The sequence below is a fragment of the Neovison vison genome, chromosome 5 (assembly GCF_020171115.1).
Source record: "Neovison vison isolate M4711 chromosome 5, ASM_NN_V1, whole genome shotgun sequence".
NCBI classification, from domain to species: domain Eukaryota; kingdom Metazoa; phylum Chordata; class Mammalia; order Carnivora; family Mustelidae; genus Neogale; species Neogale vison.
The window spans coordinates 982,425-1,005,583 of NC_058095.1; the positions used below are offsets into that span (position 1 = coordinate 982,425).

Consider the following 23,159-nt stretch of genomic DNA (forward strand, 5'->3'; position numbering starts at 1 on the left):
TCTCTGTCAAGTAAATAAATAAAATTTTTTTAAAAATGCACTGGGGGTATAAAGGGTTCCTCCATAATGAGAAAAAAGGTAAAAGAGTCAGCTGATTGAAAGGCTGTAACAACCCTGAGCCTCTATGCCCCATGACGGCTCCAAGTCACAGGAAACAAGGTTACACATCCGAAGAGAAACCACAAATGTACAATGAAAGTTGAAGACTCCAAAAGTCCTTTCCTAAACTGGCAGGACACGGAGACAGGATGTTGGGGGTGAATCAGATGGACGGTGTGGCCAGCCCACTCGCCTTGACGGAGGTAGAACACCCCCCGGGCAGCAGCACACACAGTTCTTTTCAAATTGACGGGGAACATTTACCAAGGGAGCACACGTTCTGGGTCATAAGACCAGTGCCGTTAAGTTAAAAAGAAACTCAACTTCAGAAAATATTTTCTCTGACCGCAATTAATAAAACGAGAATAACAAAAAGTTCTCTAGACTATCTTCATACGTGTGGAAATCAGATCACAGTGTTTTTTTTGTTGTTTTTAAGATTTTATTCTTTTGTTTGTCAGAGAGAGAGAGATCACAGGCAGGCACAGGCGGAGGGAGAGGCAGGCTCCCCGCTGAGCAGGACAGGACGGATGCTTAACCCACTGAGCCCCCCAGGCGCCCCTCAGATCTCAGTGCTAAAGAATCCTCGGGTTAAAGAAAAACTGGAGGGGGCCTGGGTGGCTCAGTGGGTTAAGCCGCTGCCTTCGGCTCAGGTCATGGTCCCAGGGTCCTGGGATCGATTCCCGCATCGGGCTCTCTGATCAGCGGGGAGCCTGCTTCCCCCTCTCTGCCTGCCTTTCTGCCTACTTGTGATCTCTCTCTGTCAAATAAATACATAAAATCCTTAAAAACAAAAGAAAAGAAAAACTGGAAAGAGAAATCGGTGTCAGAGCTGAGAGCGCAGCACCACGCTCGGCGGGCGGCCGCGGCAGGGACGAAGGCACCGACGGCTCAGATGAACCTTCAGACACTACAATGCGGGCAAATGAGACCCGGCTCAGCAGAATAATGGAAGCAATGCCAGAGTGAAAATCTGCGGAATAAGATGCAGAACAACAGAAATTTAATGAACCCAGAGCGAGTCCTTGGAGGAGATCAGCCTTGCACAACCCTTAAAGCAGACCGAGCCAGAAGAGGAGTGAAGACCCCAAGAGCCGGGGTCAGCAATGGGAGGGGACGTCCCCGAGACCCCACCCGTGCCGGAGAACCACGGATGGTTTCGTGCCACACGACCGCGCAGCCCAGGTAAGGTGATGAAATCCCACCCCGGACGAAGCCAAGAACGAGTCGCAGCCCGAGTGACCCTCCCTGCGTGGGAGACAGTGAGTTTGCGGCGAACACCTGTCCGCAGAGAGAACTCCAGAGCGGAACGGCCAGCTGTGCGGGACGCGTAGGAGAAAAAGCGTCCCTCCAGATGCTCCCCGAGCTCCGGAAGGGACTCCAGTCTCCGCGCGTGCGAGGATTCCGTTTGCATGAAATAGTTCGGGGACGTGTCGTCTTCTCGTGCTGCCGTAATGGGACACAATGGACCGGAATCACCCTCACAGCCGGGAACTCCCTGGTCGAGGCTCCTGCCGGCACAGTTCCTGGGGAGCACTGTCCTGCCGGCTCTCAGCTGCCTTCTTGCGGTCCTGCAGCACAGACCGAGCGCACAAGTCCGGTGTGGCTCCCTCTTCCTGTAAGGGCCCAGCCCTGTCTGCTGAGGGGCCACCCTTAGGGCCTCATTTCACTTTAGCACCTCCTTGAGGGCCCTGTCTGCAAATACTGTCCCTTTGGGGATTAGGGCTCCCCCATGAATGTGGGGGACACAATGCACTCCACAGCAAGAGGGTAATGTGCAGCTTTGCTACGAGGCCAGCATCCCCTTGGTACCAAAGCCCGACGTTACAGGAAAGCTACCAGTACCCGTCATGGTCATGCAAGCAAAACACTGGCATTTTAGCATGTGGAGTCACGCATTAAGGGGGAATACATCATGACCAATTGGGGTTTATCCTCGGAATTCAAGGCTGGCTGGACTTTCAAAAATCAGTCACCGTAACTCACCACATTAACGGCCAAAAAGGGATCATCTCACTGGATGCAGAAAACAGCATGTGCTGAACACAGAGGCGCAAAGCCTACCCTGGGTCTTCGGGGGCCGCTCTCCGCCCGCTAGAGACGCGAGACCTCCTGCGCCGGGTAGACAGCAAGATGCAGCCGCCTTGCCCCTAGTGGCTGCAGAGCGGGCGTCCCCCTGCGATGGGGGACGAGGCAGAGACTAACCAAAGGCGTCCAGTGGAGAGGCGTCCAGAGGCAAAGGCGTCCAGCAGAGAAGGAAGGAATGACACCGGCCCTGGTTGCAGGCAACATGGTCCCCCGCGCAGAGACGCTGACGGACCCTCCGGAAACCTGCTAGATGGAGGCGGTGAGTTGGGACGACCCCAGCAGAGATGGGGTCTGAGCCCGTCACACAGGTACCGACAAGGGACACGAACGGCAGACGCCGCCGTCAGCAAGTAAGCGCCAGCCGCCCCTCAGAGAAGGCAGAGCTGGGGGAGCGCGATGGAAGATGGGCGCGGCCCTGCTGAGCCAGGTGAAGGGAGCGGGTGCAGAGAGGTGCCTCACTCGGGGCCACAAAACTCAGGGCTGATGTGTCCCTTCTCCCCAGAACGAGCATTACGGGTTTGTTTGAAGATTTTAACTTTAAGCAATCTCTGTACCCAACATGGGGCTTGGACTCAAGACCCAGAGACCAGGAGTCCCATGAGCTGCGCCGGAGCCGCCCGGGCACCCCCCGGCCCGCACACATCGTACAGCCTCGATCGAAATCCCGGCAGCCTGTCTGGACGGACACGCGGACCCGAAAGTCAGTTCCCATGGGATGCGCTGGAGAGCGGCAGGGGCCGAGAAGCTGCGGTGCCTGATTCCAAGACTCTTCAAGATTGATTACAAAGCTGCAAAAATCAGTGTGTTTACTGACATCAGGACACAGAATGAGATCCATGGAGGGGCACCTGGGTGGCTCAGTGGGTTAAGCCTCTGCCTTCGGCTCAGGCCACGGTCTCAGGGTCCTGGGATCCAGCCCAGTGTTGGGCTCCCTTCTCAGTGGGAGGCCTGCTTCCCCCACCCCCCGCCTGCCTCTCTGCCTACTTGTGATCTCTCTCTGTCAAATAAATAAAATTTAAAAATCTTAAAAAAAAAAAAAAGTCTGATTCTCAACCGACTGACCCCCCCAGGCGCCCATTTCTACTCTTTGAAAGATACTGATCATAAAAAATGAAAAATAAGTCACAGACCACTGGATCTATGTCTCGAACATAAAGAACTCTCAAAATTCAACAAAAAGGAAACAAACATTTTAATTTTTAAAAATCAACAAAAGAGGGGTGCCAGTTGGCTTAGTTGGTGGAGCATGTGACCCTTGATCTTGGGGTTGTGAGTTCAAGCCCCGTGCTGGGTGTAGAGATTATTTAAAAATAAAATCTTTAAATTTTTTTTTAAAATTTGAACGGGCGAAAGATGTGAAACAGATCAAAGGAACAGACATAACATTTCGTAATTAAGAACACAATGAGAGAGGTGCCGGGGGCTCAGTCAGTGAAGCGTCTGCCTTCGGCTCAGGTCATGATCTCAGGGTCCTGGGATCGAGCCCCGCATCGGGCTCTCTGCTCAGCGGGGAGCCTGCTTCCTCCTCTCTCTCTCTGCCTGCCTCTCTGCCTGCTTGTGATCTCTCTCTGTCAAATAAATAAATAAAATCTTTTAAAAAATAAATAAAATCTTAAAAAAATAAAAGAATATTAAGTATTGGAGGATATGGGCCAGCTGGGACACCCCCGTCGCTAGCGGAAATGTGAAACAGCGCTGGTACTGGAAAACAATTTGGCAGTTTCTGAAAAAGTGACACGTTCAGCTACCATTCGAGGCAACCTTTCCACTCCAAGCATCTATCCAAGAGAAGCAGAGTCTGTATCCACACACAGACTTGTCCACAAGCCTTTTTTGTAGCCCAAAGCCACACACACGGAGTCCTCCGTCTCAGGTGAAGGGTCGGGTGGACGGTGGCTTGTCCAGACCGAAACGCCACCCAGCAGCGAGTGGGGCCCGCGGACGCCCAGGACGGCGTGGACGGGCTCAAGACGCTGCCGCTGAGCGCAGACCGCGGACCAGGAGAGTCCACGCAGCATGAGTCCATTTCTGCAAAATGCTGGAATGGCGAGGCAATCTCTAGGGACAGAAAACAGATCAGTGCTTTCTAGGGAAGGGGGCTGGGGGGGCGGGAGGCAACACGAGGGGGTCATAAATATTTGTATTTTGTTTTTTTAAGTTCCATTTATTCATTTAACAGAGAGAGAGAAATCACAAGTAGGCAGAGAGGTGGGGGGGGAGCGGGGCTGGGGCTAGGGGTGTTGTAGGTGGTTTTTGTTTTCAGGGAGTTTCTATATAGACAGTGACAGCAAAAGGAGACATTTTCTTTCTTCTGTTCCTGTCTGGATGCCTTTTATGCCTCTTTCTTGCCTTTGGTGCCGGGAGAACCCCAGGACTATTTCGAGTAAAGAGAGGCAGAAGCCTCCTTACCTTGCCCCTGATTGGAGGGAAAGGCCCCAGACCCTCACCGCTGTGCTTGCTGCTAGCTGCATGATTTTTGTAAACAAATTTTTAAAAAGATTTTATTTATGTATTTATTTGAGGGAGCACACAAGCAGGGGGGAAGGGTAGAGGGAGCAGACCAGGGAGTCCTACACAGGACTTGATCCCAGGATCCCAAAATCATGACCTGAGCCGAAGGCAGACACTTCACCCACTGAGCCACCCAGGTGCCCTGTAAACTAAATAATCTTTAAAGAATGTTTCCGATCGACTACGGGGCACTTTTAGATGACGGGCTGTAGAAACTCTGGGTTCTGAACCCCCTGCCCCCACCCAACTTAGTGGCGTTCTTGGTGCTGGTGTTGGTTTACGTAGCACCGCGCCTGGATGGTGGGTTCTGTTGAGCCTGTCCCCTCTGGTGTGGCCACTGGGTTATCTGCCAGGTTGTTTGTTTCTTAAGTAGGCTCCACACCCTGCGTGATCAAAATTCTCGAGCTGTGTGGACAGAGCCAGCTGGGTGCCCCTGGTCTCCTCTGCTTCCCTGGGTCAGTACGGCTTAACGACCGTCAGTTACTGGTCAGAAGGCGCGCATAAGCATCGTGAACCAGCGTCCTCTGGAGGGGCTGCGTCCTTTGCCGACAGTTCTGCGTAGGTTGGGGACGTATTCCAAGTCCTAGCAGTCCGCAGTTCAGCCCTGGTTTTTCTGTTTTGCTGGTGCGAAGCTTCAAATGCAGCCAGAGAAGTGTGGAGCTGGGAGTGCAGCCTGGTCCCTGCGGAGCACGCGCGGCCTTGTGGCTACCGAGCACCGCCAGCGGCTGCCCCGACGGCTGCTGTTTTGTCCACTGAGTCTCCTTGTTGAATTTCTGGCTGGAGAACCAGTCCTGTGGCCTCGGGCAGCTGGCGGTCCAGCACGCAGTCTGTCACCATGACAATTTTCTCAACAAACACCCTGGGAGGCTTTCTAATCAGCCCCCCGCCTCCCGGGTCGGGTCCTGGAGGCCCACCGGACTCTGGTGGAATTACCGGAGGGTAGGAGGAAAGGAAAGGCGCTCCTTCCCGAATCTTGACAGCAAGATAGAGTGAGAGAGAGGGCGAGCACACCGCAGGGAGAGCAGCGGCAGAGGGAGCCCCACCCCCGCAGAGCAGGGAGCCAGATGTGCGATGTGCGCTGGAACCCAGGACCCCGGGGTCATGACCGGAGCCGAAGGCAGACGCTTCCCCCACTGAGCCCCCCAGTCACTCCCTCCTTTTTTTTCTGAAAGATTTTATTTTTGCAGCCAACATGGGGCTTCATACCTACAACCTCAAGATCAAGGGTCACACCCAGCCCCTGGCTCCGCTGACGAGCCAGCCAGGCCTACCTGATGTCTGTAACTTCCCTCTAAGTGCTCTTCAATGTTGTATGTCTTTGGTCAGGAGTCCCGGAAAGGGGGGCACCTGGGAGAGAGCTTGTGCTCTCTCTGTCGAATAAATCAATAAATAAAACCTTTTAAAAAAAGAGTCCTGGAACGGTTGCTTTAAACGATTTGTCCTGTTATAAACATTGCTTTTTAGGGAAGGCATTTGGAAAACTCGATTTGCTGTTCCAGAAATCCTACCCACGTAGGTAGTTTTAAATTTTCTAGTTACTGTATTTTTAAAAACTGCATGGCACTGATTTCGGGGTTGTTTTGTGTTTTTAATAAATTTACTTCCTTATTCTGGGCAGGTGGGGGGAAGGGGCAGAGGAGAGCAAAAAATCCGGGGAGACCCCCACAAGGGGCTCCATCCCGCGAACCCGACACCCGCAGCCGAGCGGAAACCACGAGTGGACGCCCGACCCAGGAGCCCCCCAGGCGTCCGCACGACCTTCCTCTTAATAACGTGTTGAAGCCAAGCGAAGAACAGTCCCGTACACCCGGAATCAGCACTCCTAGGTCCAGGACCGAACGCTCGCGCCTCTGCCCCTCCCCGAGCGTCCGCAGCCCGCGCAGGTCGCGCTCCCAGCACGTCCCGGCCCTGACCGGCTGCGTCCCGGCGCGGCCCACCCCGCGGACCCGGCGGAAGTGCTCGGTGCGCTCGTCGTTTCGGGCGGGCTGACGCGTCTCCCGGTCTGGACCTGTCCTTCCTCCAACGCCCGTCCTTCGGGGACGCGGCCGTATTCAAGGCCGGAACGAAACGCCGGCCCCGTCCCTCCACACTGTCGGGTTCGTGCGCAGGGGCCCGCGAATTAAAGCACGGGCGCGGGCCGTCCGCGGCTCGCGCGGCAGGCACGGGCAGGGCTTCGGGCGCCTCGCTAGCGGCGGAGAAGGGCGCGCACGGCCTCCTGCGCGGGAGCGAGCGGGTTCCGAAAACCGCCAGGGGAAAGGCCCGCACCGCAGCGGCTCCCGCGCGCAGCTCCCGCCGCGACCACCCCCCAACTCCCGGCTGCGCCTGCGCCAGCCCCCGCGGCGGGGAGCGCCCTGCGCGTGCGCGCTCCGTTTCAGGCGGGTCAGCCGCGCGCGCACCCCGGCCGGGCCCCGGAAGTGCAGGGGTGGGACCCCGCGGACGGCAGCACTTCCGGCCTGCGGGGGCTCCCGGAGGCCTTTGAGCACCCGGCCGAGGCGGGGGACTTGCGGCCCTTTCGGGAGGCAGGAGCGGGAGCCCGGAGTGGAAAGCGGGCGCCGGGCGAGCCGGGCCTCGGTGCCCGCGGCCGGCGCGTCTCCCTTCCCCGCCCAACCGCGCTGTGGCGGGTCCCGGTCAACCTCCGGCCTCTGACCTCCGACCTCGCGGGGCGGGGCTCCTCGGCGACCGGGCGCGGTTTCCCGGGGACGCGTTTCGCGCCGCACCGCGGGCCGCCCGGACCGCCCTGGAGGAGGCACCTTCCGGCGGCCCCGGCGCGGAGCCCTGGGCCGGGCGGCGGCCCCGGCGTGGCGGCCTGCGGGCACCGAGGGAGCCCCCGCCGCGCCCTGGCTCCCAGAGGCCCGCCGGCGGTCCGGGAGGGGCCCGGGCAGGTAGGTGTCCCGCGGGTCCGGCGGGCGCCCGCGCGAGGCGGCAGCGACGGTGACGGCGCCCCGCGCGCCCGTGCGCCGGGCACTTTCCCGGGGGACCTCCCCGTGGGACCTCGGTCGGGCAGTGCCAGGCTCCCCAGCGGCGCGCTCGGTCGGTGGCCAGGCCGGTGACTGCTTCGTGACCGCGGAGCTCGGTGCGCGGGGTCGCGCGCCCCTGCGGGGGCTGCCCCCGGGGTTCCGCTGGGGGAGGCAGCGGCCTATGGAGAAGGGCCGCTGCCGCGGGGGCGTCCGGCCAGCACCGGTGCGACGAGCCGGCGAGCGCGCTGAGGCGTTCCCTGTGCGGAGCAGGTGGGCAGGGCCGTCCTCCCTGGACCTCCCTGACCGAGGTGTCCGGGGGAGGCAGGACGAGGACAGCGCGTTCCCTGGCTCTTTGGCTCACTGGCGAGCGGGTGGGGACGCTGTGCCCGGAGGCGATGGCCTTGGGTCTGCGGCAGGGGTGACCCTGATGTCTGTCTGCCACCGTCAGGCCGCCCCGGAGCGGCCTCGAGGAGGGCTGTGCGTCCTCTGGGCTCCATCCGATGCCTTCAGGCTGCCCTGCCGCTCCGCCCCGGTGGCCCACCCTTGGTCTCCCCCTTTTCAGTGTGGAGGCGATGCCAAAGCTGCAGGGCTTCGAGTTCTGGAGCCGCACCCTGGGGGGCGCCCGCCACGTGGTGGCGCCCATGGTGGACCAGAGTGAGCTGGCCTGGAGGCTGCTGAGCCGCCGGCACGGGGCCCAGCTCTGCTACACCCCCATGCTGCACGCCCAGGTCTTCGTCCGTGACGCCAACTATCGGAAGGAGAACCTGTACTGCGAGGTGTGCCCCGAGGACCGGCCTCTCATTGTGCAGGTGGGCAGGGGCCTGGCCGGGAATACCAGGTGCCGCATCTTTCCAGAACCAGCTTCCGGGGGCGGGGGGGCGGGCATGCTCTGGCGAAGCTCCGGGCTTCCCGGGGCTCCTGGGCTGGTCTTCCAGAGATGGACCCCTTCCCGGGGCGCCGGCTCAGTCTGGGTGAGGGGAGGCCGGGAGTGCAGTGGGAGACTGGCAGCCCCTCCCCCTCACCTGCCTGTGTGCGCCACCTGTGCGCTCATTCCCCGACGCTGGGGAGGAACACTCTGCTCTCCTGAAGTCCGGGAGGCCAGCGTTGTGTCAGTTGGGACGGACGTGCGTCTGTGACGTCCCCTCCTCGCGGTGTGGGCCCGTGTCGTCGCGTGAACGTTAGCACAGGATGCCATCCTGCAGGCGGCCCTGGGGACCCTGAATGTCCTGTGGGGCCGGGGAGCTGCGGTCCCAGGGTTTGTGTAGGGCTCACGCCACCACCTGTGTCTCCCAGTTCTGTGCCAATGACCCGGAGGTGTTTGTCCAGGCGGCTCTCCTGGCTCAGGATTACTGTGACGCCATCGACCTGAATTTGGGCTGCCCGCAGATGATAGCCAAAAGAGGTGGGTTCAGCCGCAGGTCGCTGTGCAGAGCACTGCCTTGGGGGGGGGGAGCAAGGCCCTAAACCACAGGGGGCCCTCCTACAGACCAGGGTGTGGACACGACCAGGGGAGGGCCTGCACTCCGCTCCTGGTGGCGTCCCTGTCCTGTCTTTGCTCCTCCCTCGAGTGACGGGGTTCTGCTGGCCTGAGGCTCGTCGCCCCCTTTAGTGCCTGGGGAGGATGAACGTCCCCGGCCCTGCTGCTGTACGCCCAGCATAGTTAAGGCGTTGGGACCGCTCCCCGGCCTGGGGCACAGACATTGTTCTTCGCTGAGTCTGAGGGGTTGCTGGTTGGCCGGACGTGGTGGGCGTCCCACTCCGAGCCCTTGAGCTCCAGCAGCTGGGCACACAGCCCCCAGGTGTGATGTGGCAGAACAGGTGCCAAGGACCGTGCTGGTCTTTCGCAGGTCACTACGGCGCCTTCCTGCAGGAGGAGTGGGACCTGCTCCGGAGAATGAGTGAGTTGGCTGCGTGCTGGGGCCGGGGGCGGGGATCAGGCTGGGTCGTGGTTGGTAAAGGAGCCCCAAGGTCGTGGCGGGTGAGTCCTGGCCACCGCACACTTGCGGCTGCAGGAGGGGCGGGGACACCACTGCCCCGCGCCAGCCACTCCCCTTCGAACCCGACAGCGAACCGGACAGCGGGAGCTGGGGGCAGGGGTCCCGGCCCGGCGCTGCAGTGTCTTGGCAGACGGGAGCTGGTGCGAGGCGGGGCGCCCCGCGGCCGGCCCGAGGCGAACAGCACGCTTGTCAGAAGCCTGCTCTCCTTTCCCCAGTTCTCCTGGCCCACGAGAAACTCGCTGTGCCCGTCACGTGCAAAATCCGAGTCTTCCCGGAGATCGACAAGACCGTGAAGTATGCCCAGATGCTAGAGAAGGCTGGCTGCCAGGTGAGGGGGCTGAGGGCTCGCAGGTCCACACCCTACTCCCCTGCCTCATGTCCCCTGCACCCTGAACCAGGTAGGGAGGGGTCCTTGCCCCCAGGAGCTCCCTTGAGGCGCCGACTCGCCAGGGAGGGCCAGAATCGTGGTGACCACGAGGCAAGGCCTGGTGAGGGAGGGGGAGCTGCGTGTTCCTGAGGAGGAGGCTGGTCCTGGGAGGGGCCAGGCCTCAGCTGCCCTCCCCCTACCTGACCCCAGCCTTAAAGTCAGGTTGGTGCCCCCCCAACACCTTTGGACCTGGCATGCTGCCACTTCATGAGGAGCGGCCCTCGAACAAGGTGCCGCCTCGCTGCTGCACGCCGGGTGGATCCGTGGGCCACGGGAGCCACAGGCATCAGCTCCCCGGTTCCAGCCCAGGGTACTGGGCATGTGAGGCCCAGGGGTTGGTTTGGGGTCTGCGGTCACAGCACAGTAGAGCCAGGCCTGTGTTCTAGCTGCTGACCGTGCATGGGCGCACCAAGGAGCAGAAGGGGCCCTTGTCGGGCACTGCCTCCTGGGAGCACATCAAGGCCGTGCGGTGAGTGTGCGAGGAGGGGGCCGCGCTGCCCGAGCTGGCAGGGAGCCGTGCGGTGGGGGTCAGAGGGAGTGTGGGGGCTGGAGCTCTGCGCCTGGTATGGGGGACAAAGGGACGCGGTTCTCCTCCACTGAGTGTCTGCCCCCCTGCTCCCGACAGGAAGGCAGTGGCCATCCCTGTATTTGCCAACGGGAATATCCAGTGTCTGCGGGACGTGGAGCGCTGCATCCGGGACACAGGAGTCCAGGGGGTCATGAGTGCAGGTGAGGCAGGGCCGTGGCCGATGGGCCACAGCTGATGGGCCACGGAGGGGTTGGGCCCCATCGGGTTGCCCAGGGCCCGTGCTGGCCTCACTCCCAGGCCTCGGCTGCGCGTGGCCTGAATGGTGGGGGTCACCCCTCCGGGGTCGTGAGCGCCTGCCGCCTTGAGCCCTCCTCCCCCCGATTCTCCCCAGAGGGCAACCTACACAACCCTGCCCTGTTTGAGGGCCGCAGCCCTGCCGTGTGGGAGCTGGCCGAGGAGTACCTGGACATTGTGCGGCAGCACCCCTGCCCCCTGTCCTGCGTCCGCGCGCATCTCTTCAAGCTGTGGCACCACACGTGAGTTGCTCCTCGAGGCAGATGCCGGCAGGTCTGAACCCTGACCGGGTGTTGTAAGGGGAGCTCGCTCCCGAGTCGGGTCTGCGTGCCGGGCAGGGGCTCGACCTGGGGGCGGCTTGGGGACGGAGCCTTTGTCTCAGGCTGCAGGTGCATCAGCAGCTCCGGGAGGAGCTCGCCAAGGTGAAGACCCTGGAGGCTGCCGCGGCCGTGAGCCGGGAGCTGAAGCTGCGGTGTCAGGCAGGTGGTAGGGCCGGCTGGGGGCGGGGTGGCCAGGCGGGCGACTGGGCTCTGTGACCTGGGTTGCTCTGGGCTTCTGCAGGAGGATATATCCAGGCAGAAAGAGGGAGAGAAGCCCTCCGGCGGCTTGCCTTTCTTCCACTGGATCTGCCAGCCCTACCTGCGGCCAGGGTGAGCTTCCCACCAGCCCACGGGCCGGGGTACACACGGAGGAGGGCACCCCGCTCCCTGCACCGGGGCCTGTCGGGCCTTCTGCAGCCCTGATGGAGGGTGCTGGGGGCTCGGCTAGGTCTTGGGATGCCAGCTGTCCCCTAAGGTGATTGTCTTAAGCGGTCCCAGTGGATTTGTCCTGGGGGCAAGTGGCAGGCACCCCTGAGCTTCCCCTGGGTCCCTGCGGCCATGGCTAGGCTGTCATTTGGGGCCACTCAGACCCAGCCTCGGCCCCGGGAGCCCAGGAGCCGAGCTGTGGGGTGCTATACACGTCCTAGGGCCCAGGCTGGTGGGTCACCTCTCAACGGGGCCAGCTCTGCCCGCTGCCCTTCCCTTCCAGGCCCAGGGAAGGGAGCAAGGAGAATGGGGGTGCGCGCAGCAAGCGGGCCCTGGAGGAGGAGGAGGGCGGCACAGACGTCCTGTCCAAGAACAAGCAGAAGAAGCAGCTGAGGAACCCCCACAAGACCTTCGACCCCTCGCTGAAGCGTAAGCAGTTCCTGTGGGGCCCCAGGGGCTGCTCCCCAGGGTAGGGGGAGTGCAGTGGCAAGGGCCTGCTGGGAGCCAGGCTGCCATGGTGAGTGACCTCGGCCCGGCCTGCCCCCTGCTCCCCTGGCTGCTGCTTGGAGGTGGGGATGGGCTTTGGGGCCACCCTCCGGAGAAGGTTCTAGTGGCAAGCACCTAGTACATGGTGGGGGCACTTGTGCTGCGGCCTTGGGCCGGCTCCCCGGCTTTACCAACACCTGCTTCTGTTCTTTTCTCAGCAAAATACGCTAAGTGTGATCAGTGTGGAAACCCGAAGGTGAGTCTGGCCGTGCTGCCCGGGCCAGAGCTCAGCATCAGGGGGTGGTGGGCGGGGCGGTCCCCGCTGACACTGCCCAGGACCTGGCGTAGGGACGTGGCGGGCAGCCCCAGGGAGGATGGCTGTTTGCCCGCCTCACGACAGCCGATTGTGGTGTGGAAGGCAGGCCCTGGGCCAGGCTGCAGCCCGCCGGTGCTCCTGGCCGACCCTGGGCTTTGGGGGGCTGGCTCAGGTGGAGGGCCTCAGCCGCAGGCTCACCGGCTTCCCCGCATCTAGGGCAACAGGTGTGTGTTCAACCTGTGCCGGGGCTGCTGCAAGAAGCGAGCGTTCAGAGAGGCCGCGGACTGCCCAGGTAAGGGGCGCCTCTGCCACCCGCACCCCCCACCCCCAATCCCAGCCCCCAGCGGGCAGTAGGACCCTCAGCCTCCTGAGCCCCACCGCCCTCCTCCTCCTCTGCCGCCAGGTCACGGATTGCTTTTTAAAACCAAACTGGAGAAGTCTCTGGCTTGGAAGGGGGCCCCGTCCAGGCTGCAGGAGCCCCAGCCAGCAGGACCTGGGGAGCCAGGCGGCCTTCCTGAGGTGGTGGGCAGCGCCCTGGCCTGAGGGGCAGCCAGAGCCGGACACAGCGCCTCCCCAGGCCCCAGGACTGCCGCTGCGACCTCTACGCGTCCCACTTAAGGAAATGCCTTTACTCAGGGAGCCTCCCGCTACTCAGCGCGGAAGGAAGAGCTGGTCTCCCCTCAGCCGATGCCAGGAGCCCAGAAATGCTGCACTGGGGAGCAGGCGCCCAGGCTGGACCTGCCCCCTCCCTGCAACGCGTGTGTTCAGAAGTGAACAATAAACGTGCATCTCTGAAACGATGCAGAGAACCAGAGACAGCGTGAGCAGACCCCCGGCCCGCGAGACCTGGATGCGAGGCTGGGAGGGCGGAGCCGCTGCCTTGGGAAACCCCTAAAGGAGGGGGCGTGGGCTGGCCTCAGCCCCCTCCCCGCCGCCCGGCCCGTGTAATGGGTGGGGAGCCCTGACCCCAAAGCCTGACCTCATGGAGACAGGCCTCGGAAGCACTCTTAGCAGAAAGGAATGGCACCAGGGAAATGTTCTGAGGCTGCCCTTTAATGGACTGACGTTGAACTCGCCTGCACCCTCGATGACACAACAAGGGGGCTGGGAGGCAGTGCTGCGGGGGGGCGGGGGAGGGACACACCAGGAAGTCACACGGGTGAGCCCTGCCGGTCTCTCTTTCCGGGAAGGGCCTTGAGCAGCAGCAGCGCGCCTCACCAGGGCACAGCAGGGGTGAGGGAACACGAGAAGCCGGGCCTGGATGCCCCGGCAGGGCTCCCTGAATAGCAGGGGCCAGGGGGTACACAGGCCCCTCCACAAGTAGCAGGTGAGCTGTGGGAGCCTGTGTGTCGAGGCCGTGGGTGGGAGCGGGCAGGGCACAAGCCGGTCCTGGAGGCCAGCGGGCGCCCTCACATGTTGGTGCTCATTCGGGACTGGCTGTTGGCCGGCGTCAGCTCCCCCTGGCTCCCTTCTCGGGGAGGGGACTGGGGTGGAGACGGGGCTGCTCAGCCCAGGGGACGTGTGTGTGCCCACCCTGCCGCTCGTCCGCGCGGGGGCTGCCCCTGCCCTCACCTTGACGTGAATCTGGTTGCGCAGCACAGCCGCCCGCAGGATCATGGCTTTGGCGCGTCTCTGGAACTCCTTCCCCATCAGCAGGGACTTCTCGAAGGTCGTGCTGCGCTGGTCCACGTCCCGGGCGTACAGGATCTGCGGCGGAGGGATGGGGTTCAGCCGTGCTCCCCACAGCCCAGGGGCCCTCCCTGCACCCACGGCCTTGGCCCTGGGCCAGCCACCTTGCTGTGGGAGTCGATGCGGGCGTTGATGAGCCCCTCCAGGATGAGCTGTGTCAGCTCGTCCTCCAGCGCCGCCACGGTGGTGTTGAAGGCCGCGGCCATCTTGTGCATGTCCGCCGACACATAGGGGCTGAAGTACTGCGGGGCCGAGGCCGAGTCAGCCGCTGGGGACGCCCGAGCCCGCCCGCAGCGCCCCACCTCAGCCTCCGCACCCCCACGTCTACCTGGATGAGGGCGCGGTTGCGGATCTGGGTGTACAGCGTCCTGACGTGGGGGGCCAGGTACATGTCCAAGAGCAGGTTGTCCTGGTGAGGGGACCCGCTCAGGCACTGCTGCTCCCCGGCCCCCGCCCCCCAGCTGGCCGGTCCCTCACCTTCATCTCATCCAGCATCTTCAGGCACGAGGCGTACTTGGACTCGTAGAATTTGAAGATGATGTCGCGAACCTGTGGCTCCAGCTCCAGGAACAGCTTGAAGGAGCTGCAGACGCACGGCCCTCAGAGCCGGCCCTGCACCTGCCCTGATGGGCACCTGTGCCAACGGCCGAGGGTCCGAGCCCCCCCACAGGCCTGCCCGGCACCCCACCCCCCACCCACCTGCTGGAGATGACGTTGCGCTGCAGCTCCTGCCGGTCAAAAGTGGCCAAGGCACACAGGCCACCATAGACAGCCACGTTGCTGGGAGAAAGCAGCTAAGGGCAAGAAGAGTTGGGACCAGACACCTGGGGTCACTGACAGTCAAGACAGAATCCAAGGAGAAAACAGACACGAGGCTGGGTCACTGCTGCCCCACGCACCACCTATCCCCCACCTGAACAACATGCAGCGGGGCATCCCCTCAATAAAGAGCGTAACCCATGAGTCCTCCCCCTGCTTCCGGAGTCCCAGCAAGAGCGCGTCCCCACAAGGCCTCGGTCCCTCACCTCAGGGAAATCGCAGTGATCGAATGAGGCCAGCAGGAAGCACTTGGCGGCCTGCTTGTACTTGCGCGCGGCCAGCTCGGCCAGGCCTGCCGGTGGGGGGGGGGGGGCAGAATGAAGCCCGGCGCCCTTGCCTCCCCCACCCCAGCTGCATCCCAGGGTCAAGGACAGGGACTCTGGTCAAACGTGGCCACACCCATGAGCCTGGCCTGGAGAAGGCGTGCGTAGCAGCGGCGGGGACTCCTACGAAGGAGCCCCAGGCCCACCTGCTAGCCACAGCTCCGTCCCTGACCACTGGCCTTGCCCTGGCCTCCCCGCCCAGGTCCGTGGCCTGGCAGGCACCCCTGGGGCGGCTCGGACGTTTCTTCAGCTGCGATGAGGACCCCCCCCCTGGCAGTGAGAACGGACATCAGACCCGCACACGCCACCCCAGCGCTGGGCTCCGCGGTGGCGTCTCCCGGCCCAAAGCCCTCACCGGCGGCACACTTGAGCTTGGTGAGGATTGCTTGGGTCTGGCTGTCCCGCTCCCCACGCTGCTGCAGGGGAAAGTGGGACACGTCAGCCACCAGCCTCCACACCCTGGTCCTTTCCTGGGCCCTGCCCCAGCCTGAGGGGCAAGGGCAGTCTGGGGAGGGCCCCGCCCACCGGGGCGCAGCGGTCCGAGGACAGAGTGGGGACGCCGCCGTTACCTCGGCGATCTCCGGGGTGGACTCGGCCTTGCTCACGTAGCTCAGCACGTGAGACCAGTTCTGCAGGTAGACGCTCACCTGGCAGGCAGGTGGGGTGGGCTCAGCTGGGGCGCCCCCTCCTGGCTCAGGGGGGCACTGCCCCGCAGCCCTTAGGGCCGCCCACCCCCCCCAGGCAGGGCCCACCTTGATGACGTTGAGGCACATGTTGATGACGTGCTTGGCGCTGGTGCAGTAATCCCGGGCCCGAGAGTAACACTTGAGGGCGTTGCTCAGGTCCCCACAGTCCAGATAGTGGTCACCCAGGTCGTCGTGGCCGCGCCTGTAGGGCCAGACGTGAGCGGACCTGGCCCAGGGCCACACGGGCCTTGCCGGCCGCCACCCTTCCGGCCTCCCGAGAGCAGCACCTGATGCTCTCCTTGATGGAGTTGCCCTTGTAGTTCTTGAGGTCCGTGTCCAGCTTCTCCAGCTTCAGCAGAGCCTTCTTCCGAGTGGCCTCCACCCAGGCTGTGTCGAGGGGCGGCGGCTCCACGCCACTCTCGGGGATGGTGTCCGGCGCGTTCTGCAGCTCCCTGAGGGAGTGCTCAGCCGTCAGGGGCCGAGGTGCAGGCAGGGCGGGGCCCCCGAGGGCCCCTGCCCAGGCCCTGCCGAGGGAGCACCCAGGCAGCACAGGAACACGGGCCCACAGCCTGGAGCGCTCGCCCGCCAAGAGAAGGTGCATGCGTGCAGCCATGCGCAGAGGAGAGCAAGGTGCCGTCTCCAGGAGCCCCGCTTCCCGCCAGGACGTCTATGCGCCCTGCGCATGCAGAGAAAGGCCAGGGCGGCGCAGAGAGCCCCACGACAGGGCGACTGAGAACCTGGCCTGTTTTGTCATTTATCGCCCCGCCTGGCTTCAACAAAGAAGGCCATGTCCCCACACGGAGGCAGGGACGCTATTAAGTGCCCACACGGGGACGGTGTCGGGCGTCAGGAGCACAGGAAGGCCCTGCCCAGGCCAGACCCAAGGGGACACACCACGCCCAGTCCCTGGAGTCTGCTCCCACCAAGGGCCCTGTCTCCTCTGGCCAAGCCCCGGGTGTCACCTGGTGGCCTCCGAGAGCTTGCGGTGAATCTCTTCATACATGTCCACATTGAAGGTCCTCTGCACAAAGGACAGGGCCATCTTCAGGGCTTCCGCCCGCAGCGGGGGGCAGTGATCGGCAATGAACTGCAGCCGCTCGATGCGCATCAGCCCACTGTAGCTGGCCGCGTACTGCTCCAGATCCTGAAGTCGGGGAGGCGGGAGTGGACGGAGGCTGGGCAAGGCGGGACCCCAGATCCCAAGTCCTGGCGGGTGAGCCAGGAGCAGGACCCAGACACTGACCCTTCTGCGGTATCCGAGAAGCCCTACACCCATGGCAAGAATGACGAGGTGTTCGGGCGCCAGCCAGACGGCTCTCCAGTGCTGGCAAAGGCCACCTGGCGTGAGCCAGGGCGGGGGCCTCCAGGGTAGAGCTCTGCCTGGGGCGCTGAGGGGGCAAATGGCCAGAGCCAGATGGGCCTGACTCGGGACTGCCAGTCCCCAGGCAGAGCGGTCAGGAGGCCGTGCTGCAGGCTGGGTGCCAAGAAAGACCTGTCCTGGGTCTGAGGAGAGCCGCGTGTGGGCTCTTGCCCCATGAAGAGAAGTGGGGCACACGGTCTCCAGCTGGGCTACCGCCCCCCAAGACCAGTGGGCAACTTAACAGCCTAGAGGTTTCTGGGTCAGAGAAAAACATGGCTTGGGTGGGGGGCCCTGCCTACCCCCCGCCCCAGGACTGACACCCCATGCCCTCTGCTGCCTGCCTTAGGACCGCAGGCAGGGTTCCTTACCAGAGTAGGGTTCTCCACCACGTAGTTGACATCGGACGCATTCTGCGGGTCCTCCTGGGGGTCCACATCGATCTGCATGGGCTCCACGGCCCCCTGCAACACAAGAGGGCATTTGGCACTCGAACCGGACTGACCAGGAAGGGCAAGAAACCCTCACTGTGCCCTGAGTCGGGCTCTGCCTGCGGTGCCACGTCCCCAGCAGGATCCTGTCCGGGACCCAGTCCGGAGGCGCTGGCCGTCCCTGACCCTTCCCCAGCCCGTGTCCGGCGCCGCCCCTCGCAAGCCCTGCAGCCGCTGAGCGAGAGCCCTGGCGCCCTCTCCACCGCGGCAGCGGCGCGGGGGGCGGGGGGGTTTGCCCCTGCGGTCCCTTCACGGCCGCAGCCACCGTCCTGACGCTGCCTCTCCGGGCCTCAAGCAGCGCCCGGCAGCGAGGGCGGAGGGCCCCGGGCAGCGGCGGAACAGTGTCCTGGGGCGCGCGTCCTGCGCCGGCTGGCTCGGCCGGCGGGTGGGGGCGCGCCCCCCTCCCGCGCTCGCTCGCTCCTGGGCCCCCGGTCCTGGACGGTACCTCGTGAAGCAGCGAACAGGCCGACAGGCTGGCGCTCAGGCTGAAGTCCCCGGCCGTGCCCGGCAGGAAGAGGTCTGACCTACTGCTGTGAGGGGCGCGGCACAGATCGGTCACGGACGAGGAGGCCGAGCCGCGGGCCGGGCTACCCCTCATCCTGTCCTGACTCTCTGCACCCCCCGACCCTGACACACAGCCGGCCTGCGGCCGAAGGGAGAGAGCGTTAGCGCCGGGCCGGGCTGCCGGGCCCACGGCGGGGCCCCTGCGCGAGGCCGCAGGGCGGCGGGGAGGGGAGGCCGCGCGGGGGCCCGGCCCCGGCCCGGCGGCGACGGGGGTGGGGGGGCGGGGGCAGCGGTGCGGGAGGGCGCGTTGGGGTCGCCGGCCGCGGCTCGTTACCTGCAGGTTAAACACCTGAACCGGCAGCGGCATCTTCACCCACCCCGCCGCGGTGCGCCGTCCACTTCCGGGGCAGCGCCGTCTACTTCCGGGGCAGCGCATCCGGGTCGCGGCGGGCGGGGCGGCTCTTAAAGGGGCCGCTGCGCGGCCTGGGCCCGGGCGGTGCCCGCGGGTCCCGCGGCCGCATGAGCCGCGCGCGGGGGGCGCTGTGCCGGGCCTGCCTCGCGCTGGCCGCGGCCCTGGCCGCGCTACTGCTGCTGCCCCTGCCACTGCCCCGCGTACCGGCGCCGGCCCCCGCCCCTGCCAGGGCTCCCAGTCCGAGCCCCGGCCGGCGGGGGTCCCCAGCCCGACCCGCCTCCGTCCCCCGCCTGCGGCCGGACGACGTCTTCATCGCTGTCAAGACCACCCAGAAGAACCACGGGCCACGCCTGGGGCTGCTGCTGAGCACCTGGATCTCCCGGGCCCGCCAGCAGGTGGGCCTCGCCCCGGGATCGCCCATCGCGGCACCCCATTCCCGGATCCCACAGCCCGGATTCCGACCCCGGACCGCAACCGTCCGCGCCCCCTACACCCCTGTCCCCGCAAGGGCTGCCCCGGAGACCCCATCCCCGGGACCCTCTGTCCACTGCTGTGTCCCCAGAGTGATGGCCAGACCCTCACTCTGAGTCTGTGGGGACCCAAGCACGGCCGCCCTCCCACCTGGGTGGGTTCTCTCAGCTGACACTGGACCAAGACCCCACAGACGTCCTGTGAGAGCAGGCCAGGCCCCAACCGCAGCAGGAGACACTGGAGACAGCAGCAGGCCAAAACCACACCCCACCCCCACCCCCGTCCCAACCCCAGCGTCCAGGCCCGACCTGGGCACCCTCTTCTCATCCTGAAGCTCCATCTCCGAAGCCCAGGCTCACCCAGGGGCATCTCTGCAGCTCCATTCGGGTCCCCCTGGGGCCTCACAGGTTGTCTCTCCCCAGACCTTCATCTTCACGGACGGGGATGACCCTGAACTGCAACTCCGGGCAGGTGAGCGCACTCCCCAGCCTGCGCGCACCGGGCCCCCTCATGGATCCTCTGGTGTGGTGACACCCGTCTCCCTGCTGTGTACAGAGGTCTGGGGCAGGGTGGGGGGCGTCGCTTGCCCAGGGTCACACAGCTGGTGGAGAGCAGGGCCAGCATCCAGGCCCCCTACACACACAGGCCAGGCTCTGCCTCCCCCAGCGCTGGCCAGCATCCCAGGGCCTCGGGCCCGAGCCACAGTCCCCAAACGGTCCCCAAGACCCTCCAGCAGAGGCCACTGTTTCCTGACAGCTCCCGTCCTCAACCTGGGGCGGCTTTGCGCTCACAGTGGTGCAGATGGTTGTCACCGGTCTAGGCCCGGTGGGTCAGCAGCCGGCCAGGGCTGCACGGTTGGACCTGGCCTGGGGGCTTCAAGCAGGGTGAGGTGGCCCTGCCCGCTGCGCAGCCCCGTTTTGCCCTGATCACCATGCGGTGGGCTGGCCCTCACGCCTCCCCCGTTTCCCGCGCCCGACAGGCAGCCACGTCATCAACACCAACTGCTCAGCCGTGCACACCCGCCAGGCCCTGTGCTGCAAGATGGCCGTGGAGTACGACAAGTTCATCGAGTCCGGACGCAAGTATGTGGTGGCCTTGCTCCAGTGCCCCCGGGAGAGCCCAGGGCTGAGGCCGGGCCCACCCGCGCTCGGGAGCCAGCAGGGGAGGCCCCAGCGGCACCAGCCCCCCACGCCAGAGAACCTCTCGCTGCTCCCAGGTGGTTCTGCCACGTGGACGACGACAACTACGTGAACCCCAGAGGCCTGCTGCGGCTGCTCTCCACCTTCTCGCCCAGCCAGGACGTCTACCTGGGCCGGCCCAGCCTGGACCACCCCATCGAGGCCGCCGAGAGGGTCCAGGGAGGGGGCACCGTGAGTGCTGGGCCGGGAGCGCGGTTGAGCGCGCGGGGACCCCGCTGGGGAAGGGCGGCAGGGCGGCGAATCTGGCCCATGCGGGGGGGTGCGGGCCCTTCAGGAGGTGCTGTGGGAGGAGCTGGGCCCCTGGGCAGCCCCTCCCTTGCGTCCGGGGGCCCCCCTGCCCTTTGTTTGGAGAGCAGCTGAGGACACCGCCCGGCCTGGCGTTTCTCTCCTCCTCAGGTGACCACCGTCAAGTTCTGGTTCGCGACGGGCGGAGCCGGCTTCTGCCTGAGCAGAGGCCTCGCTCTGAAGATGAGCCCCTGGGCCAGGTGAGGGCGGGGCGTGGGGGGTGTGGGGGGCCGCGGCGGCGGGCATGGTGGCGCTGAGGACGGAGGAGGCCCTGACCGGCTGGCCCGGGCCCCCCACCAGCCTGGGCAGCTTCATCAGCACCGCCGAGCGGGCGCGGCTGCCGGATGACTGCACCGTAGGCTACATCGTGGAGGGGCTGCTGGGCGCGCGCCTGCTGCCGAGCACGCTCTTCCACTCCCACCTGGAGGACCTGCGGAGGCTGCCGCCCGACGCCGTGCTGCGGCAGGTACAGCCCAGCTCCCGGGCCTCACCCCCCGCCTGCCCCCCGAGGTGCCTGGCCCTTGCCCTGGATCTCAGGCCCATCACCAGGGCTCAGGGAAGCGTTCCCAGCCCCGCAGCGAACTTACTGCACACCGAGTGCTTGGCCTGCTGGGATCCCGGGGCCTGGGTACAGGGGCTCCTTTGGGAGGGGCCTGCCTGGATGCCCCAGATGGAGGGGGACGGTCCTGCCCTGGGCGGGGAGAGTGGGGGGTGGGCCCAGACTTGGCCTGTGTGGGCCCTCCACCTACCCTGGAGGTCATGCCCTGGGTGCCCTGGGATGGGGGGCAGTCCTGCCGTGGAGGGCCACGGGGAGCCAGAGGCACAGCAGCCTCTCCTGGTTTGACTCCAGAGGCCAGAAGAGGGTATGGGGGAGAGCTGATCCTGGGAGTGACTTGTCTTCTCTCCCTCCCCGCCCCCGCTCAGGTCACCTTGAGCTACGGGGGTCCAGAGAACCCACATAATGTGGTGAACGTGGGAGGCTTCAGCCTCCAGCAGGACCCCACACGGTAAGTGGGCGGTGAGGAGGGCCTCTGGCGCTTCCCCCCACAACACCTACATCCCGGTAGGCCTGACCTCCGCATTTCCTTCCCAGGTTCAAGTCTGTCCACTGCCTTCTCTACCCAGACACGGATTGGTGTCCTATGCACAAGCAGAGTGACCTCGTTGCTCGGTGACCCTGGACTCCCAACCCAGGGAGCAGGACCATTGCTGACCCTTTCTACCCTTGGCTCTCTTAGCTGGCCACAGCCACGTCCAGGGAGATGGGGTGCTGCAGGCTTCCCCCAGAGCACTCCCCCAGAGCCCCTGGTGGGCCAGGTGACCAAGCTCTCTGGGTGAGCAGCCTGCCCCCGCACCAGGGGTCCAGGCTGTGCATGTGCCGGCTGCCGCAGAGGGTGGGAGGGGAAATGTGGGTTCTCCTCCCAGCGCAGCCCCCGAGGTGTGCTCCCGCAGCAAAGGTGTCTACCCTGGGACCTAGCGGCCTGGGAGGAGGCTGGCTTCTGCTCCCAGGGCCCCATCCTGCCCTCCTCACCCTGCTGGAGAGGGGTTTCCGGGCAGACTAGGCTCCCTGAGTGGGCTCCAGGCCAGGGTCATGCGTGGGCTCCATTGGCAGGCCATCAGTGGGCACGGAGGCTGCACCAGCAGGCCTGGAGCGGGGAGCCGCACTCCCCCCACCTGGCTGGTCTCTGAAGGCGCTGCAGTAAGGCCTCCGGCCAGCGGGTTCAGAACCCAGCTTACTTTTGCCCCGGGCATCGCCACCTGGAGGCCGCCTCACGGGGTCCCTTCAGCCAAGGCCTTCATATCTCTCCACTCCGACCCACCACTCCATGCTTTTCCTCCCTGACCTCGCCCCCTGCCCCAAGTCCAGAAAGCAGCAGGGCCCTTCTGTTCCGGGCTCCCCCTGCAGGGCGGTGCCCCCACCTCTGCAGCCGACCCGCCTTAACTGTGCCTTTCTGTGGAAGAGAGAGCGGAATGAGGGAACTCGGCACTTTTGCCCTGGGTCCTGGCTGCGCTGTTGCTGAAAGTGAATAAAGGGGTGATTGTTATTCTCTGGCTGGTTGGCTTAATGGACCGGCCTGGCAGCTGAGCTGACAGGCCTCCAGCTGCTGGCCCAGGAAGGGTTTCTCCAGGCAACTCTGCGCCCCCCAGAGCCCTGCTTGCCAAGCCTTAACTGCCCGTGGGGCTCTCCCGTGGGGTCCCAAGCGCACAGCGGGGGCTGGGCTGCGGTTCCTGCAGGGAACGATGGACCCACCGCAAACCTGGCCCCGGAGGCTAGTCTTCCGTCTCGCCTGCTTCCTCAGCACACTGCGGGACAACTAGTGTGTGTGTGCAGGGGGGTGCAGGGCTGTACGTGAGTGTGGATGTGCGTGTGTGCAGGGCCGTGCATGAGCGTGTGCGGGCCGTGCGTGAACATGCACACGTGTGTGTGTGCAGGGCCGCAGGTGAGGGAGCCATGGAGGTGCCAATGCAGGTG

General features: G+C 64.6%; 3 protein-coding genes across 8 annotated transcripts; 2 read left to right on the top strand and 1 right to left on the bottom strand.

Annotated features, from left to right (window-relative positions):
• Positions 1–7,162: 7,162 nt before the first annotated feature.
• Positions 7,163–13,078, top strand: DUS1L (dihydrouridine synthase 1 like). The gene is made up of 14 exons (XM_044247186.1): positions 7,163–7,580; positions 8,218–8,464; positions 8,949–9,057; positions 9,503–9,553; positions 9,868–9,980; positions 10,466–10,548; positions 10,705–10,808; positions 11,000–11,144; positions 11,285–11,381; positions 11,464–11,552; positions 11,932–12,077; positions 12,353–12,390; positions 12,667–12,742; positions 12,854–13,078. The coding sequence occupies exons 2-14, from the start codon at positions 8,228–8,230 to the stop codon at positions 12,991–12,993; spliced, it is 1,428 nt and encodes a 475-aa protein (XP_044103121.1). The 5' UTR covers positions 7,163–7,580; positions 8,218–8,227; the 3' UTR covers positions 12,994–13,078.
• A 407-nt stretch (positions 13,079–13,485) lies between these two features.
• GPS1 (G protein pathway suppressor 1) lies at positions 13,486–19,426 on the bottom strand. 6 transcript variants are annotated; one of them, XM_044247184.1, is made up of 15 exons: positions 18,654–18,716; positions 18,261–18,345; positions 17,696–17,788; positions 16,930–17,111; positions 16,255–16,419; positions 16,034–16,169; positions 15,851–15,928; positions 15,637–15,697; positions 15,165–15,250; positions 14,839–14,933; positions 14,617–14,722; positions 14,468–14,548; positions 14,244–14,381; positions 14,023–14,157; positions 13,486–13,934 (listed from the first exon to the last, which is right to left on the bottom strand). In XM_044247184.1, exons 3-15 carry the CDS (start codon positions 17,771–17,773, stop codon positions 13,860–13,862), a joined length of 1,416 nt encoding a protein of 471 aa, XP_044103119.1. In that variant the 5' UTR covers positions 17,774–17,788; positions 18,261–18,345; positions 18,654–18,716; the 3' UTR covers positions 13,486–13,859. The 6 variants fall into 6 exon arrangements, with proteins under 6 accessions (XP_044103119.1, XP_044103120.1, XP_044103118.1 ...); XM_044247185.1 differs by lacking the exons at positions 18,261–18,345; positions 18,654–18,716 and adding an exon at positions 19,353–19,426; XM_044247183.1 differs by lacking the exon at positions 18,261–18,345 and having other exon boundaries at positions 15,637–15,694; positions 18,654–18,723.
• Positions 18,829–22,731, top strand: RFNG (RFNG O-fucosylpeptide 3-beta-N-acetylglucosaminyltransferase). Its single transcript, XM_044247187.1, has 8 exons — positions 18,829–19,126; positions 19,625–19,673; positions 20,182–20,284; positions 20,419–20,572; positions 20,798–20,886; positions 20,987–21,152; positions 21,611–21,693; positions 21,780–22,731. The coding sequence occupies exons 1-8, from the start codon at positions 18,839–18,841 to the stop codon at positions 21,859–21,861; spliced, it is 1,014 nt and encodes a 337-aa protein (XP_044103122.1). The 5' UTR covers positions 18,829–18,838; the 3' UTR covers positions 21,862–22,731.
• Positions 22,732–23,159: the final 428 nt, after the last annotated feature.

What these genes read in the sequence shown, in the direction of transcription:
- DUS1L (XM_044247186.1), top strand. Translation starts at nt 8,228, where the DNA reads ATGCCAAAGCTGCAGGGCTTCGAGTTCTGGAGCCGCACCCTGGGGGGC. An exon ending in GCAGATGATAGCCAAAAGAG is followed by an intron (nt 9,058 to 9,502) that starts GTGGGTTCAGCC and finishes GGTCTTTCGCAG; the next exon opens with GTCACTACGGCGCCTTCCTG. An exon ending in ATCAGTGTGGAAACCCGAAG is followed by an intron (nt 12,391 to 12,666) that starts GTGAGTCTGGCC and finishes CCCCGCATCTAG; the next exon opens with GGCAACAGGTGTGTGTTCAA.
- GPS1 (XM_044247179.1), bottom strand. Translation starts at nt 18,413, where the DNA reads ATGAGGGGTAGCCCGGCCCGCGGCTCGGCCTCCTCGTCCGTGACCGAT. An exon ending in TGTGCCTCAACGTCATCAAG is followed by an intron (nt 15,929 to 16,033) that starts GTGGGCCCTGCC and finishes CCTGCCTGCCAG; the next exon opens with GTGAGCGTCTACCTGCAGAA. An exon ending in CGCAACGTCATCTCCAGCAG is followed by an intron (nt 14,723 to 14,838) that starts GTGGGTGGGGGG and finishes GTGCGTCTGCAG; the next exon opens with CTCCTTCAAGCTGTTCCTGG.
- RFNG (XM_044247187.1), top strand. Translation starts at nt 18,839, where the DNA reads ATGAGCCGCGCGCGGGGGGCGCTGTGCCGGGCCTGCCTCGCGCTGGCC. An exon ending in TGAACTGCAACTCCGGGCAG is followed by an intron (nt 19,674 to 20,181) that starts GTGAGCGCACTC and finishes CGCGCCCGACAG; the next exon opens with GCAGCCACGTCATCAACACC. An exon ending in GGGTCCAGGGAGGGGGCACC is followed by an intron (nt 20,573 to 20,797) that starts GTGAGTGCTGGG and finishes TCTCCTCCTCAG; the next exon opens with GTGACCACCGTCAAGTTCTG.